Below are 11,994 nucleotides of genomic sequence, written 5' to 3'. Positions count from 1 at the left end.
CATTAGCTTAAAGCCACCACCAGGACATCCCATCAGCCTTTTACCACAGCATGCATGAAAAAAACGCTTAATTAAGCAGCCAAGTTGCTTGTGTTTGTGTGTGTGTGTGTGTGTGTGTACACACAGAGAGTCATTCCTCGTTCTTAAATATCTCGCTGGCTCTCTTTTAATGTGGAAACGCTGACTCCCATGTGTTGCTCTATTAACGGTGTTTGTAAATGTCAACCCTGCAGCCAGGACAAATAAACGTGATTACAGAGCAAAATAAGGAGGACATGTCTCTGCGACACGTCAACATAGAAAAAGGGGTGTGAAACATGTCGGCTGTGACCTGTCACATGATTTAATTTCTTTAACCTGAATCTCTGCTAAGATAACCAAGTCTCTCTCTCTCTCTCTCTCTCTCATACACACACACACAACCAGGAGCCATCATGATGCCTCACCCATCCGTAATGGTTAACTTTTTGCTTGGCTGCTTCAGTGCAGGGAGATAGAGGAGAGAGATGGAGGGCACTGAACCGAGTGATGTATAAGAGAATGAGGAGGAGGAAAAAGAGGAGGAGGAGGAGGCAGCCTGGTTCCAGACCTCTGAGAATCACTGCCCACACCTCACCAAATAATATGACTCAAATTAGACTGATGTTGCTCTTGTGAATAGTTTTTTACATGATTGGTAAAAACACACACATGAGCCAATCAGAAACTTTGCAGGAGGAGCAAATACAAGTTCTGTTTGTGCTCGCTTCAAATATTATTAGCCATCATAATACTATTACTGTTCCAGTACACTGGCAAAGTCAAACAGCCACTCATTAAAATAACTTCCAGTTAATTAGAGACACCCTCTTCTGTGTCGAATGGAAAAATGGTTATTAGAAAAGCTTTGTCATAAATTGATTAGGTGACATTGTTACAGCGAGCTGCACAATTGCCCTTTTTGTTAGGCTGACCCAAATACCTCGAAACTTGCAAGTAATAAAACAACAAAATCTGTTGGTTTCAAAAATGAAATGAAACAAGAAATCATGTAACTCTGTCGAGTAGTCTCAAAATATTTCAGTATGTTTACATACATGCGGAGGAAAAAAAGACATTTTTTGGCCGTGTACCTCTGACTCTGACTCTGTAGGTGGCGCTGTATCCCTCTATAAGCAAGTGTGTCTTGAATCATGTTGACCTTTACGTCACAGAAAAACAAACAGCGCTGTAACAGTATAGTTTATACGTCAAGGAAATGTTGTTGCATACGCAGAACGCCAAGTCTGACTCCAGTCTGACTAAGCGTATGCATGCAGGAGTAATCAGACTATGAATCGCATTATGTTCGTCCGACTAAGACAAATTATTGTCGTTGTCCAACTAACACTAACGCACTTTTAACTTGTGACACATTTAATAGGGTTTCAAAAAACAACTACTCTATCAATCTGTAGTAAGACATCTGACAAAACGTGCTATTACGTTGCTAACAAGTTTAAAAATCATATGAAAACTGTAAAGGTTTGGCCCTATTATGCAATCTTTTTTATTTAATCTATTGTTTTTTTTAGCTATTATGGCAATGTTTTGGCAACCTTGATGTCCGTGAAGTAAGTTGAAATCTGATTTAGTACTCGTCGTCCCCTCAAATGTTTGCTGTCTGAAGGTTTATAGCCTCAAAATTGGTATTCAGAATAGTCCTTGTCATATAAACTAAGATGTGTCTTTATGTTCATGTCCTGTGGGCCTTTGTGGACACATTTTAGGAATGAACCACAATACCTTCACAGCACTGAGAACATTTTTTGACAGTGTCTTGTTGAACGTGATAAATGGATATATCCCTAGATCTGAATTTTAATGCGAGAGTGACTCAGCTTCTTCTTCGGAAATTGGACCAAACGCAGGTTAATGTAATGTCACAGGAGAGAACCACTTTCTCTCTATAAACTACATAATCGAAAAGCCATTCCCTGTGCTCAAGAGTTGTACTAACAACATATAATGCAAAACACATGAACATATACCGGGTAAATTGACTGTTTACAAGAGTTCAAAATAAATAATGTACCATAATGTACGTCATATTGTATACTTTTTCTTAAACACAAGTTCAACAATTACAATGTAAGGCCTTCACGGGCATTCATGCATGGATCATTTTTAAAAGAGACGTAAAGGCGAGTGGAAAAAGAAAATCAATAGCAGCAACTGGAAGGGCTGATATCTAGGTTGACATTTAAAATAATGTAGCGTGACGTAATTGTTCTTTTGGTGGGGCTGACGCCACTGTGGTAAATGAGTGCGTCTCCCTCGTTGTCTACACTTCCCTCCTCCTTTTTAATCCGTCGTCCCGCTCGCTGGTTCCAGCATCTCTTGGCCCTCCTTAAATTTGTATATCCAAAACAAACTTGCATGCGGACCATGAAAACTTGTATTGTATCATGATGTATGCGTCAAAGTTATTTGCAAGTCCATGAGGAGAAGGATTTTATTTAGAAGTCAAAGTGGAGGGTCGCCCTCAGGCCAGTCACTTTAAATTACTTTCTGCCACAACCGAGCGGCTCGTTACGTGCCGTGTTCTGCATTCAAGCAGAACTTATGAAATCCTGTCAGGACATTCTAAACTCAGAGAGTTTATGGGTCAGGAATATGACAGGGAAGTGTTCAAATGGCCTAGGTAACACTATAAAACTAGAGGAAATCTTGTAAGGCTGAATAATGTTGAATATTGCACCTCTAAATCCTCTGATGCACATCAACTTAATCTAAGTGAGCACTGCTTTCTATTTTAGCTGTAGATTTAATTAAAAAAAAAATTCTTTTCATATATATAGGCAAATGTGACAAGCTTTAGTTAGGTGTGAGGAGATTTTAACAGTCGCACTTGTTTAATGTATTTTTAGCTGAGAAAAAATAGCTTTTTTCTCTTTTGTTTTCCTCTACTCCCTTCGTCCTTTTCTCCACTTCCCTCCAATCTTCCTCTCCCCCTCCTTGATGTGGCTTTTTGTGCGAGTGAAAAACAGCAGCCAGCCATCAAACATTTACATCATGTGCTGCTTTGGAGTGCAAAGGAGAGAAAGACAGTGGAGAGGAATGGAATGGAGAGCGATGCAAAAAGAGTCACGCAGAAAAGAAGCGGGCAGAACGAGTGAAACTTGAGGATAAAGGCACACACACGGATAAAGAGAGGGTTAAAGGCCGAGGCAGACAGCGACAGAGGCAGAAGAACAGCCTGGACAGAAGAATCATTGTCTGAGTGGAAGTAGGTCAGGAGTTCACCAGCTAGTGGTCCACAGCAAGGCCAAATTATGCTACCATGAGTACAGCAAGTTTGGAATACAACTGATAACACAGGAGTGCGAAAAAAAAAAAAAAACTTCTTCTTTTCCTTTTTTTACTTTAATTGTTGCATTGTCTTTGTCTGTTTGCAGTGGAAACATGGTCTGCATTTCACAACAAAGCTGAAATGTTCAATATATTATGGTGGTAATTCTCTGAAATCAAAATCACACAAACATTTACTACACAAATGACTGATATAAAGTAATGTATTACTGCACAACGCTACATAAAAGCAATACAGCTATAATCAACTGATATACAGCACCACAAATATGCCTCTTAATTTCATTACATGATAGATTTGTAAACAAACTATGTTTAGTGGTTGGTACATGTGTTTTGTCTGTTTATTACAACGTAGATGATAATAATTAATGTAGTGCTAAATAAAAAAAAGTTGGTAATCCTTCTTTACCAACATCCAGCACAGTTGAGGAGACAATTAGGCCTATTTTAGGTCAGTACACAGTGTATTTTTTTTTTTTTTTTTTACATTTTATGGAATACAGCAAATAGTGCAGTAATTCATTTTTAATCTCAACTTTTGTACCGTTTGCCCGAAATAGACTGCAATAAATAATAAATAAGAATACTTTTAACACAACTGGTTGAGGTTGTCATTTTCTCTATAAATGCTGTTATTTTTCCCCGTGTCCTTCATGCATTTGTTTCCACTTATCTCCCTTTTTCCAACTTGATGTTTTTAGCTTTGTACCCTGTGTTCTTAGACTATTCCAGTTAATGAGTGGCTAGACCTCAGTGTTTCATTCAAGTACACTTAATCATGAACATGGCTCTTAATGGGCTGGATTGGCCATTAATGGCTTTAATGAGTGCTGTCAGGTTTCTGGCTTGAGCCCCACGTACCGCAGAGTAAAGCATACTTATGAGAACAAACAAGGCCGAGGATGCGACTGAAATCTTTAAGGGTTTCTCGATGAAGGCAATTTTCCCCTCTGAATCAACCCAACCCCCACAATCCGTTCACTGTCTGGACTGAAATAGGCTCCACAAGAAGAGCGAGAGAGAGAGAGATAAACAAGACATGAGTCCCCATTCTGTAAAGAGAATAAAGAGCCATATGTACATCTATGTGGTCATACACAAACGCACACACAGTACAAGGTTTACATAAACGATACTGGAGCAGATTTCATTCCCCTTCCGCACAACAGAGCCTAATCTGTTGGACCCACCCTGTGAGAGCAGTGACAAGCCTGCTTTATCACGTTACCACCAATCTGTATGCAGAGATGTATAGTGCTGTGTGCATTTAAGGGACATGTTTTTTTGTTTTTTTTTACGGATTATGGTTTTTGACTTCACATGCCTCATGAAATTAAAAAAACAAGCATCCATTGTATGCTGCTGCAACTGTAACTGCTGGTGTTATAGGGGACAAGAGTCACCTTGAAGCTTTTTTTTTGTTTTTGGTCCACTCACAATCACACTTTTCCTCGCCTCTAATCCATACATTGCATAACACGGCTAAACCGTCACATCAAGCATATTAAATGCTGCAAAATAAAGAGGTAGACTCTGGAAACAGGTGGGGGATGGATTGGGGCAAATTATGCAAAGCAGCAAGCATTATTAATCTTAAAATGGAAATGACGGTCTATTAAAAGTAATATGCAAATGCTGCATCATCAATGATGTTATGATACTGTTGGCTTAGAAAATCGTCGTACCTGGAGAAATGGTGCATAACACAACAACATTGCATTGTGCATTATGTGATGTTACAGAATACCTGTCCTTTTGTTGTTGTTGTTGTTGTTGTTGTTGTTTATTTGCATCAGATAATGCAGATAATGCACCTATCACTGCAGCCATCCAAAACAAGGGCGGATCTCCACAAACACACACATACATGCAAATTTCACACAGGTACAGGGCAGACATACACCCCATCAAAATGGACGACAGGGGAGTCTGCTGCTGCTGCTGCTGCTGCTGCTCTATTATGTAATTGTCTAACCCAGTGTCAATTCACCAGGCAGCAGCCCCATCATACATCTGTGACCTCATTCATCAGGATAAAACTCTTTCTGTATTCTCATTTTTCTGAGAGATCAAGCTCTTTGGTCATCTGTCGCATCCACCTGTATATTCTCACTGTCCTGGGGATTTTTTTTTTGTTCTATCTCCACTCTAACTGCCTCATTTGTTTGTCTCTTTTAACCACGTGACTTCATGTGACTCCAAAGCCCACAATCTTTTGCCTTTTATTTTTTTTCTCTCCAACCATCCAGTGTTCTTTGCTGTCATTCTTAATACTCCACACCCAATTCCCTAGCAGTTTAACCTCATTTTGTTTCCTCACTCCATTTACATCCTTCTGCTCAACAGCTCCACCACTTTCCTCCATTGTCACATCCCTTGCAGACACATGTCCCCCCGTGTCTCTGTTTTCCCCAGTCTCCTCTACATCATCATTATTATTATTATTATCATTATTCATTATTATTTTCTAATGTTCTTGACTGCTAACCCAGGCCTTACCAGGTATGAGCTACAGTGAAGCGCCGCCTCTGTCTGATGTTCTTGTTGACCATTAGCTTGCGGAAGAGCCGTGGGGAGCTTCTGGGCGACAGTTTTGGGGACGTGGCTCCCCTCTTGCCTCCCATCTTGGGAGGCTCCAGCTCCAAATGCATGTGCTCCTTGAATGTCCGAATGCAGGAGTCCATCTCAACGCTCAGCTCGTTGGACGACATCCCTGCAGGTTGGCTTCAGTTCTGCAAGAAAGACTTTTCTTTCCCTTCCTGTCAAATTCTGACACGTCAGTCTCACCAGGTGGACATGCACGGCTAATTTTCGCCTTCCTTTGCCTTATCCAGGAAACAGAAGAAGTTCAAATCAGGCTGGAATCTTGTTGTGGGAAAAAAAAAATTGAGGCTACCTTACAAACAAAAATATACACCATTAACCTTTAGTTGGTTGTGTTGTTTTTACCTTTACCATTTTCCCCTGTTCTTCAGGGGTTTAGAGATCACCCAGCCAGCAGTCTGTCTCTTTATCTCTCCTTTGGCTCATACATTGTGCGTTCCTCGTAGTCCTCTGTTCAGAGGCTCTTAGAGCTTTCACATACAGCTTCTTCCAAAGCAGAATTCCTCTTCTCAAAACTGCTTTTCCTCCATCTCTCTTCTCCTGGTTTTGGTGTCTGTGAGGTGCACACCCCAGTGCTCTATCACTCTCCTTGTTCCTGTGTCCCTCTGTCTCTAAGGCACAGCTGGTGCCTGCTTAATGCACACCTCAGCACCAGCTTTTTTCCCTCAGAACATCAAGGCAGTGTGATGTTGGAGGATCTCCCTTATGAAAGATTCAAAAGGGCTGAAAACTGTTCTCTGCCTCCTCCTGTTCTGCTCTTCCTCCAGCCATCACTTGCTTGACTCACCTTGTCTCACTGCAAACAACCCCCACCTCTTCCAAAAGGTACTCCCGGTGTGGCAGAGAGGGACTCCCACTAAGCCAAGCCTCTAGTCAGATTTCCCCTTTACTCGCAGTCAGTCAGAGCAGCGAGTGGAGCGGAGTACAGCATAGCACAGCACAGCACAGCATGCAGGCAAATGCCTCACTTGCTGTTTCATTCAGAATATACACAAGGAGCTGAGAGCAGACACGCAGTGAGCTCAAGCCACGCCTCCCTTTCACAGATTGGCTGGTGGCTGTTGTGACGACAGGCGGGCAGGCACAGTAACAGGTTGCCAAATTTATTATTTATTTTTGTTTAGCCAGGATTTGTGGTAATGTTGCTGATGATGTTGTGACCTTTAGAGAGGCAGGAAACTGGTGAGATCAGGCCAAGAAGAAAAAAAAAAAGAAAAAAGAGTCAAAAGAAAAACCAGCAGATCCAAATAATCACTCAAAATCATTGCAATATAGTTGTAAACCAAATGTTTATTTACTGATAAATATGTTCCATCACAATCTAACCAACTCAATTCTAGAAACAATATAACCATGAGATTGCAACAGTATCTATCCATCTATCTGCCCAGTGCTGACAAGGAGACAGAAAAAGAGGAGTAATGTGCTGAAGGTTAAAAGACTGATTAGAGGAGGTAGTATGGCAGCATGATAAATATTGGAAATGTGAGCACTTGCTGGTCGGTTCTGTGAACTGACTTGTTTTGGTTGTGAGTCATACATGATCGTGAGCCAACAAAGCGTGCAGCTCTTTCTCACTAGCGAATTGCCAATTAATCTGTTCAAAATAGTCGTTTCCAAGCTTGTATATAAAGCAGAAAACACCTGCTGTAATATGACTACCTACTAGACTGGAGTGTGTTGCTCATGGTGTAAAATCAGCCTGTGATGCGATATTACTTGGCCATTTTCCCCCCCATCTCCATCCATCTTTAAACAAATCATCCAAATTTCACTGGCAGAAAGGATCATTTAATGCTTGGTAGAGCAAACAGTGAACATAATGGTAAAATAAGTCTCCCTCCAACTAGTTCATTCCAGTTTAATGAGTTACAAAATCACACATTATGAATGCACCGTCTTCTAAATTGTCCCAAACAATTCCACTTTGAATATACATAAGTACATCAAGCCGTGCTAGCTGCTCCTATGCTAAAAGCATCAATGCTAACACACTGAGCTTTACAACTTTCCTCGTTGCGAGATGCTAATGGAAAACATGTTTCAATCCTAACTTGATGGTGGCAATAGGATAATTCAGGGGCTCACAAGAGCTATTAGAGGCCATTCTTCCTCTGAACAACAGTTATCAAGGAAAGAACGAAATTGTACTGTCCAATTAAGAGGGATTTATCCTCAAGGGGTTAGCATTAGGTAGGCTATGGACAACATTTTAATATAATCAATACTTGTTTACATTCAGCTAAAATCGGATAATGGTTGACTAACCAGCCACCAGACCTTTGCCAGAGCCATAAACCAATAAGCGTGTTATATTTAAAAAGACGGCAAGTGAAGATGCTCTGTATTTATTTATTTGTTTTCTAGTCTCCATGACCACTCAAAGCTGATTTACACTACATTCACACATTCATATAGCGCATCTACTGTATGAGCATAAAACCCATTCATACAATGCCATCACGGCCATCAGGGGCAACATGGGTTAAAACTGATATTATAATCACTGGTTTTAGCACTATTGGAGTGTCTGCGCTGAAAGATGAATGAGAAACCATAATGAGGGACCAACAAAAGGGACGGAGACTAAATGAGAGCCAGGGACATTCAACGTCACTTTTACATCCTTGAGGGCGTAGGTGAAAGTTGAGAATACTGTACATATTCACAGAACAGATACAGCTACAGCTACAATAGACCCTGCAGCCAAACATATGGCACCTCTTCACCGACGTTACTTCCCTTATCAAGTCGACCACAATGTGAATGTAAAATTGCAACTGTTTTGGTTTTAGGTCTCTGGGTCAATTCAGGCCTTCAAATTACTCGTCATTTAATCAATCAGTTGATTGCTTTGTGTCCAATATGATACAAAAATCACAACTTTGAGTATCCACCGATAACAATACTGGTCCGACACAGATTTGTATCTCATTTAAACAACACAGCTGGTAATATAACACTCCTGCTGATGTATTTACCACCTAAGGATAACCAGGCAGACGCCTCTCTTTACAGCATGCTGCATGACTTTGGTGACACGTTACATCATATTTTGGGTTTAGTGATCATATTGATTTACCATTTTTTTTATCCAATCCAATGATTAGTATCTGACTAATACTACTGCTGAGTAATATATCAGCTCATCCCTAGAAAGGATAAAACATAACTGACAATAATTTGAATGACTGATTAGTTAATCATAGACATAATAAGAGTAAGCCACTCTAAAATGTCTGAGAGTGCTGTGAGTTAATTGCTAATAAAAGGATGCTAATATGCATCCTATAACACATTTCACGACCTTCACCTCTGACAACCAAAAACTCACAAACACTTTATTCCGGGGTCTCACTGAACATTTGCACCAAATTTGAACCTTTCAGGGTTAAAATATTTGTTGAGCATCTTGACTACTGTGGTCAACATTTGTAAAATTTTATTCAAAAGCTATTCTTTGCACATTTTACTGTTCTTGTGCTTCTATGTTTGTGTATGACTATGGAGGTTCCATTTTTAAATTTCATCAGGAGTCAGCTGAGGTAGTTTGGGAATCTGGTTAGGATGCCTCCTGGACACCTCCCTGGGTGTTTCAGGAATGTCCTTCTGGGAGGTGACCTCAGGACCAACCCAGGATACACTGGAGGGATTATATGTCTCGTCTGCCTGGGAACGCCTTCCCTCCAGAGAAGCTAGCGGAAGTGGCTGGGGAGAGGGTGGTCTGGGCTTCCTTGCTAAGGCTGCTGCCCATGCGATCCAGACCCGGATAAGCAGAAGACAACGGCAAGAAACGGAACATGCAAAAAAATTAATCAGCATGGCCAAGTTAGCTTCAGTATCTGGTATTCAACAGCGACACAGGGAGCAGGGGTGGACAGAACATCTTTCAGACCTTGTCTGTACCGAAGTGTTGGGCAGATGAGGACACATGTGATGTGTTTCAAGAGTCCTTAAAGTAGCATCTCTGCTTCGATAAAAGCTCCCTTTTTTTCCCTCTTTCACAGTCCACAGTGCATCTATGATAAGCAAAAAGTAACACTGCACTGTGGCCCAGATGAAAAGATCCACATTCATTCACAACAGCGTGGTGGGAAAACAATGCACAGTGAAGTGCCAAGGAGAAGCAAAAAAAAAAGGACTGAGACGATTATGAATGAATTCCCTGTGATCAGTTCAGATACTGTACTGTATGTACAAAAGACAGAAGAAAAGGAAAAGGCACAAAGAGAATAACAGCAAATTACTTTCAGGTGGTTCCTGTAGAAACCCTAAGTACTGTAGCTAAAGAAAGGACGAGGCTGAACAAACAGTATTATGATTTGAAGGTGACCTCTTCTGTGTGAAACCGCCTGCTGTGGTAAGTGGTGAAAAATGGTAGATGGAAGGTTTATGAGCGACAGCAACAACAGCAGCAGCATTCGCAGGAATGGAAATAAAGACCAACGATGATTCTGTAAATGCAATCAAAAGACAGTTCAAATATTGAATTTTCATTGAATTTCCACTACAATATCATACTGTGGGTCGCCATGAGGGCTTTGCCTTCTGGCTCTCAATTGTGTCGTTTACAAATGAATAACAATGCAGTACTTTTTGCATGTATCAGCATGAGAACTGAATGAGAGCAGCACAAACCATAGAAAAGAGAGAAATAATTATGGCTGTGATGTTTCAGTAAAACCACAGCACGGAAACAAATATTTCAACAACCCTGTCAACTCACAAACCAGCTAAACTAGGATTAGGGTTACTGGATGAGGATTACAACGCAGACTGACAACCGTGAGGGTAGCCAAGGTACATACGCATGTTTAAACTTCAGACACTATTAGCTTTTACTTCTATGCAGTTTCTTACTTGATTTTTTTGTTAAATGTGTCTGATTTGTTCAAAAACATCTGCTCCTATTCAAAAGTTGCATGAAAACAATTGTGAAAAACATCAGAGGGAGGCTGAATAAACATCTCTTAAATGAATCAAAATTGAATCAAATCGGTAGTGGAATGGTCAGGAAATCAGAAGTGACGCCCAGCGACAGATCACATCGCACATATTTTCACAGAATAACTGGCTGATGCTCAGATACGAGGAAGCGTGCATGAGCACAAGCGTAATCTTGACGCATAATCTGTCTAGTTTGTTCTCTGTACGTGATAAAAATGAAAAATTCAAGATCCATTTCCTGCCCACTTGCTGTGTGTACTCACACCCACACAAAAGCCATCTGCAACACCAGCGGAGAGGGTAGTGCTCAACAGCACAACATGTCGCACAACTCAAGTACACACAGTGCAGACAAGTCATAATCTGGCCAGTGACATCCTGACCCAGGGTGAAATGCACATCCAAATATAGTTCTGAATAATGGAGAAAGCATCATAGGGGGAAAGTATATCATTATACATGATTCAGCTAGTTTGGTATTTCGATGCATAAATCTTTATTAATAATAAGACTTTGAAAAGACCTGTGCACACACGTTTTCTGTGTAATCAATGCTATAAATCATTCTTCAATAATTCAAACACACTAATATAATTAGTGTCCAATATGATAATATAATAATAAAACCATAGTGGTACTGTTATGCAAAGCAGAGATATTAGCAAAATGAGGTGTAAGTTTACTCAATATTCTAAAATATATGGTACAGGAATAGTCGATCGTATTTTCAGGGATTCGATTTTCTCTTGTGTCATTATCAAAAATGAGTAGATTTGATATTATTTTACGTTTCATATGATTGTAATGTTAATATCAGTGCAGTTATGACTGTTGTTTAAGCAAAACATGCCACCTGAAGACACTGCACTGGCTCAAAGCTTTGGATTTTGTTATTAATCACGAAAAAAATTGATTGCCGAGTACTATTGTAGTATTTTAATGGCTTAATATTGGACGGATGAGTTCATATACCAAAGTGAATCAGCAGAGTAGGCAAATTATTAACCAGAAAAATCACATTTTCCATGTCAGAGTTTTATTTAGATAATGACTAACAGGCATTCAAAGGCAATCGACCACTGTCCCTGTCTCTATCTGCATGTTGAAACT

General features: G+C 40.2%; 1 protein-coding gene across 3 annotated transcripts in view; it reads right to left on the bottom strand.

Moving 5' to 3' along the window:
- Window positions 1-11,994, bottom strand: part of pde4ba (phosphodiesterase 4B, cAMP-specific a) — a 144,382-nt gene that overhangs the window by 97,387 nt on the left and 35,001 nt on the right. Inside the window, exon 1 of one of the 3 annotated variants that reach the window (XM_058638227.1) lies at window positions 5,833-6,895. The exons of the other annotated variants lie outside the window; for them this stretch is intronic. Coding sequence (XP_058494210.1) covers window positions 5,833-6,044 — 212 coding nt within the window. The 5' untranslated portion in view covers window positions 6,045-6,895. Of the gene's footprint in view, window positions 1-5,832; window positions 6,896-11,994 lie in introns of those variants that run through there. 3 annotated transcript variants of the gene reach the window in all.

The sequence above is a fragment of the Solea solea genome, chromosome 9, assembly GCF_958295425.1.
Source record: "Solea solea chromosome 9, fSolSol10.1, whole genome shotgun sequence".
Classification (NCBI taxonomy): domain Eukaryota; kingdom Metazoa; phylum Chordata; class Actinopteri; order Pleuronectiformes; family Soleidae; genus Solea; species Solea solea.
This window is presented reverse-complemented; position numbering and strand designations above follow the sequence as displayed.